A 5,919-nucleotide genomic window follows, 5' to 3' on the forward strand; every position below is an offset into this window, starting at 1 on the left:
GGGGGGCATTTTCTGCCAGCGGCGCTCCCGGGGAGCCCCAGCGGGCTTTACTCAGCGCCCATCAGGGCAGCCAGCGGGGTGGGGAGGGTTTACAACCCCCAGCTCTGCCCAGGCTCCCCAGGGGACACGCTCAGCCTTTGGGGTCAGGATTCTCCCCCATTCTCACTGTGCTGCGCTATTTGTGTGTCTGAGCAGAGTACAATTTCTCCTCCCCAATCCAAAGGAGTTTCCAAGCAAGGCTTTCGCCAAGCTGTCGGCCACATCCCGGCTCTCCCGGGGGGACCCACGGCTTGCAAATATCCCACACCCGCGGGTCCCGGCTCCGGGAGGTGCCCGGTCCCGGTCCCGGAGCGCAGATCCCGGGGCGGTCCCGCTGAGCGGCGGCTCCGTCCGTGCCCGAGCGGCTCCGCAGCCCCGGCAGCGGCCGCGGGCCCGGCCGGGACCCGGCCCGAGCGCGGAGCCCCGCTGGCCGCAGAATGCACTGAAATGCCGGAGGTGCCGAGGCCACCCCCGTGACGGCGTCGCCCTGGCCGTGCCCGCCCTGCCCCGGGCTGAGAGCAAGGTCAGCACGTTCTCCCCCCAGCCTGCCTTTGGAGACCTGCCCGGATCCAAGGGGAATTAGGGACGGTGTCTCAAGCGGCTCTGGCCCGGGCACAGGATTTGTGTTCCCGAGCTCTGGACAAACAAGTTTTCACCCCTTAGGCAAAATGCAAAGTCTTGCAACCTGGGGAGATGCTTTTCCCTGGAACTCGGTGTAATTAAAAGAGTAACAACACTGGGATTTCTTCAAAGACTGAATTCTTGCTCACACGCCAAGGAAAACAAGCTGGTTGATCTCTCTAATACTGCTGCCTGCTATCATCTGTGGCAGCACAGAGCATGTGCACTTGAACTCAGAGATGTTGCAGAAGTGTGGGAACAGTCCCAGCCTTCCCAGACCACAGGTTTTCTCTGGTCATGTTCACACAGGTGGGAAAAGATGAGTTTCTGTAAGTGGCAGCACAAGGAGACAGTGCCCAGTGTGACAGCAGTGACGTACATGTAATGGAAAAATGGATGCTGGGTTCTAAGTGATCTTAAGTTGGAACAGCCAAAACTGCCTCTCTTTAACTCAAGAGTGATGATGGGAAAATGGAAATTTGAAACATTTCCAGATATTAAGTGCTTTTGCATTTATTTTTGGCCAATGAGAAGTTCAGCTTGCCTGTGGGGGTTGTGTTCTGCAACTCTTCCAGGAAAATAAGCATGAGGAGAAGGTCCAGGATCCTGACAGAGAGAAGCGCGAGCCCAAGGCAGACATGGGGAGCAAAACCTGGGCAGACCTGGCTGGGGAGATGAAGATTTTCTTGTGGAACCCGGAGGAGAGAACATGCTTGGGGAGAACAGCCAAGAGCTGGGGTAGGTCCTTGCTCAAGCCCCACTTTTGAGGGCTGTTACCTTTTCTGCTTCACAACAGATTCACTTGCCTGTGAGTGTCCTTGGTAGCCTGGACTGACCACCTCTGCCCATTTCTTTGGTGTTAATGTTTCTAACTAGTGCAATAAATAACCAGTGAGGAGGACAAGCAGAAAACCATGCAGAGGGTACCCTCGGTCTGGAGGTTAATGTTGAGGGAGAGTGGGAAAGCAAAGATTTCAGGCTGCCCAGACTGTGTCCCAGAAAGAAGTGTAGAGCCTGAGCAAGCATGGGAGCTGCAGGTCAGTGTGCTGCAGCTGTGCACCCTGCGGCCACCAGCACCCCTGCCCTGCCTAGGCAACCAGGGACCCCTGGGACAGCGGCTTTGGTGTCATCAGGCTGGTGAGGAAGAGTGCCTGGGCTGTGGCAGGTGTTGTGTGGAGGGTGCACAACCTGGGGCAGAGCAGCCCTCCCTGCCTGAACCAGCCTGGCTCAGGGAAGGGAAGGGAAGGGAAGGGAAGGGAAGGGAAGGGAAGGGAAGGGAAGGTCAGCACTGTCCCTCCATGGCTTCCAGGGAGTGACAGGGTGCTCACTGCAGGACCCACAGTGCTGTCAGAGCCAGTGCACTGGAATGTGCCAGCTCTGATGGTTCTGAGTGCCCTGTCTGCTTTATCCACATCCATGCGCCCTGCAAAAATTATTGCTGAGTCTGGAGGTGCCCAGGGTGGTTAAGAGCAGCCTGTGGGGTGAGTGCTGCTGCAGGCTTGGTCCAAAACCAAGGTGCCACAAGCACATGGGGTGCCACCCATCTTTGCAGCTCTGTTCTGCCAGCGCCCAGCCCCCTTGGCAGAGGGAAAATCCCAGCCTGATCCAGACTCACCTGCACATCCATCAGTGTAAGGCTGTGAACAACCAGGGGCTGCTGCTCAGTGTTTGCAGCCCTGGGCTGGCACTGGCAATGCACCACAAGCCCCACAGCCCTCCCATGCCCCTGCCAAGAGCTCTGGGTCTTCTGCAAAGCCTGTGTTGGCAGCTGGGAGGACAAAGGAAGCTGCCCACCAGCACCAGAGGAGTCTGAAAACCTTCAAGAATGAATCTGGGACAGACCTTGGCATTCATGTTTGCACTCCTGTGCCCTTTTCTGGCTGCAGAGGCAGACCAGTTTTTCTGCTTCTTTCTGGATGGGAGGGCACAGACCAAAGTGTGGGAGCAGTAGGGTGAGTCCTTGGTGATGTAGGTTTGGTTTTCTGGAGGCTCCTCCAGGTTCTGAGAAGATCTTTGTGAGAGGATTTGCTCAGTGTGGTGTGGGTGTGACCCTGGCAGGCTACTGCTGGCAGTGCTGGCAGCACTGGGGTGGGTGCAGCATCCTCCTGTCACCTGGGGTCACTGTGCTGTGCTATGTGACCCCCCACATGCCCTTGGAGCACACACGTGTGCTCACTTGTCTCTACATGGGGCAGGAGAAGCTGCTACAAAAATAAAAATTTATTTTACAGTGAGAGCATTTGGAGGTGTGTGGAGCTGAACTTTCCCACTCTCAGCTCATGGGTGGGGAGGAGGGAATTTGCCCGGCCTGGGGCTGCTCCCCTGTGCTGGCTCTAAAGGTGTCCCCTGAAATGGGGGCCTCAGGGGACTTGCACTCACCAAATGCAGGGAGACAATTGGCCACAAGGCACCAGCCCCTGGGAAAGGCTGCACCCTCTCTCTGCTGGTGACAACACTCCCTGCTGCACAACAATGGGAGCCATGGTGGGAAGATGTCCCAACAAGCACCAGCTCTGCTGCCAGGCTGGGGCAGAGGCACCATCCAGCATCGCTCTGGCAGGGCTGGCCATTGTCCCTCTGTGCCACCAGCACAGTGCTGGCCCATCTGCCCCAGCTCAGCCGCCAGCAGGACACAGCCCCAGCAGTTCCCAGCTCGGTGGCCCTGGCAGAGGCACTGCAGGAGAGCACATCTGTGTTCCCAGGGCTCCCTCCAAGCTGCCGGAACGTTTCTCCTGGGAAATATTTGGGTTAGGGCTTCGCTTTGCTTTCTGAGCTGCTGGGTTTTATTCATAGGCTGTGGCCTCTTGAGACATCCCCAGCCAACAGCCTGGTCCAGAGGAAAAACAAACCCATTCCCTGAATGTCTGGGCCATGAAACAGTCAGTGGTGCTGCAGCCCTGAGCCACGCTGCCTGCTCAGCCCCAGCACCAGGGTCCCTCCCGTGCAGGGGACAGGAATCAGGGCAGGAGCATCACCCCACAGCCCATCAGGAGTTTGGCTGAAGCCACAGGGTACCTTTGCATGTTACCATACCAGGAGGGGGTGGGAAGGGCAGGAGGGAAAGTTGGGTCTGTATGTTGGAGAGAGCTGAGGCAGGTGGGCACACAGACCTGCTCCTGACGCAGCTCTGGGAAGGGCCATGCAGCAAAAGGGACACAGACCCAAAGAGCAGCTACCCCAGCACTGTGGCAGTGCTGCAGCCACAGACAGCAGAGTGTGTGTGCAGGGCTGGGCTGCAGGCTCCCACCTCCAGCACGGGCTCAGGGCTGCAGAGGACGCCGTGCTGAGCACGTCTGTGCATCCCTGTGGGACACATCCCAGGGGATGTGCTCTGCTTGCCTTAACAGCAGCATGCCTGTCTGTTTTGCAGGCTTGATCTTACTGTTTTACTTCATCTTCTACACGTGCCTGGCGGGAATGTTTGCCTTCTGCCTGTATGTGATGCTGCTCACGCTGAGCCCCTACACGCCCCGGTACCGGGACCGCGTGTCCCCACCAGGTATGTACCCAGCCAGATGCACCTCTGCCCACCAGTGTCCCACCAAAATGGCATGGCCAGCACCTCAGGCAAAGCCCTGCTGGAGCTGTGCCCTCCTACAGTCACCCAGCCCTCCCTAGCACAGAGTGTTCTCACCTCAGGGCACTGGCAGAGCTGCAGGTTCTCTGCACAGGAGCAGACATCTTAAAAAGCCCCATGAGAAGCGTTCACCCTGATGATACTAATTGTTATTCTCATTGCACTGCTTATTTGTTATCATTATTCTCAAGGCAAAAGCTAAGTTTAGGTATTTCATAGGTGATGCTGATACATTTCACCTGCTGGCTCTTTATACCTTATGCCTTCAAAATAAAATACAAATCAAGAGTGGCTTTTATGCATTATTATTTGGGGGAGTTCTGGCAAGAGAATGTTCAGAAAATCCTCTCCCTGTGTCAGACACAGCATTTTCCTTGTGTTTTTGTGTTGGTGGGGAACAGAAGGGCCCCTTGCGCTGCTCCTTGTCTGGAACTGCCCACTGGGAACACGGGGGACCTGCAGCCCTCTGTGCAACCCCAGTCACTAACCCACAACACTACTGAGGCCCTCCATATCTCCCAGGTTTCCTGGGATATTTTTTCTGGGACATGTATGGTGCTCTCCAGGGGTGAAATGAAGGTGAGGATCAGCAGGTTGAGGGGACAGTTGATCTGTGAGCTGGTGCTGCCTCTCTCATGCCTGTGCCCAGCCCAAGCCCAGATACATGAACCAGCCCTGCAGCACACAGCCCAAGCCCATGAATGCTCCACCTACATCTGCCTTACCAGGGTCTGTCTCCTTCTTCAGGAGTGATGATCAGACCATACTTGAACGGCTTCACCATCGCCTTCAATGTCTCCCAGCCCAGCACGTGGCAGCCCTACGTGGACAGCATGCACCACTTCCTAGCAGGTGAGCTCTCTGTCACCCTGGGAGCCATGGGGAGGGTGTTTTTATCCTTGGATACATGCATGCAGTGCAGGGGTCTCCTCCTGGGCACCTCAGGAGCCACATCTGGAAAGGGAGGCTCATAAGGTCATGGGAGCTTTGCCTTTCCAGGTGTGACTTCCTAATGCCCCTGACATGTGGATGTTCTCTCAGAGTTTGGGTCTGCGCAGGTCTCAGGGGGTTTTAACAAGTCTGTTGTGTCGCTGCCATATTTTCTGAAAAATTTCTTTGCCCAGGATTTTCTCCTGGGAGGCTGAGAAAGTTCAGACAAAAATGAAAACAATAATTATCTGATTTGCTTCTCCTGTGTTTTGCTGATTTGGAATGTGTTTGGACATTGCTTACCAACAGGTGGTTGTTTCATTGGTTTCATGTGAATTGTTTTTACTTAATGGCCAATCATGGCCAGCTGTGTCAGACTCTGAAGAGAGAGTCACGAGTTTTTAATTATTATCCTTTAGCCTTCTGTAAGTATCCTTTATCTATTCTTTAGTATAGTTTAGTATAGTATTCTTTTATATAATATAGTATCTTAAAATAATAAATTAGCCTTCTAAGAACATGGAGTCAGATTCATCATTCCTTCCTTTGTCTGGGAACCCCACAAATACAACACTGTTGGTCTCCACCAGCTTATGATGACAAAGTTCAGGAGGAGAAGAATATCGAGTGCGTCCCAGGCCAGTACTTCATCCAAGGGGGGAGCGACAGTGAGGAGAAGAAGGCCTGCCAGTTCAAGCGCTCGCTGCTGCAGAACTGCTCTGGCATCCAGGACCCAACGTTTGGCTACTCCA

General features: G+C 55.0%; 1 protein-coding gene across 1 annotated transcript in view; it reads left to right on the top strand.

Moving 5' to 3' along the window:
* The window catches only part of ATP1B4 (ATPase Na+/K+ transporting family member beta 4), an 8,865-nt gene that overhangs the window by 813 nt on the left and 2,133 nt on the right, over window positions 1–5,919 (top strand). Inside the window, exons 2-6 of the mRNA XM_031056107.1 lie at window positions 196–562; window positions 1,236–1,398; window positions 4,031–4,159; window positions 4,985–5,089; window positions 5,758–5,913. Of these exons, the coding sequence (XP_030911967.1) occupies window positions 196–562; window positions 1,236–1,398; window positions 4,031–4,159; window positions 4,985–5,089; window positions 5,758–5,913 (920 nt within the window). The remainder of the gene's footprint in view (window positions 1–195; window positions 563–1,235; window positions 1,399–4,030; window positions 4,160–4,984; window positions 5,090–5,757; window positions 5,914–5,919) is intronic.

This window comes from Geospiza fortis, unplaced genomic scaffold (assembly GCF_000277835.1).
Source record: "Geospiza fortis unplaced genomic scaffold, GeoFor_1.0 scaffold157, whole genome shotgun sequence".
In the NCBI taxonomy this organism is placed as follows: Eukaryota; Metazoa; Chordata; class Aves; order Passeriformes; family Thraupidae; genus Geospiza; species Geospiza fortis.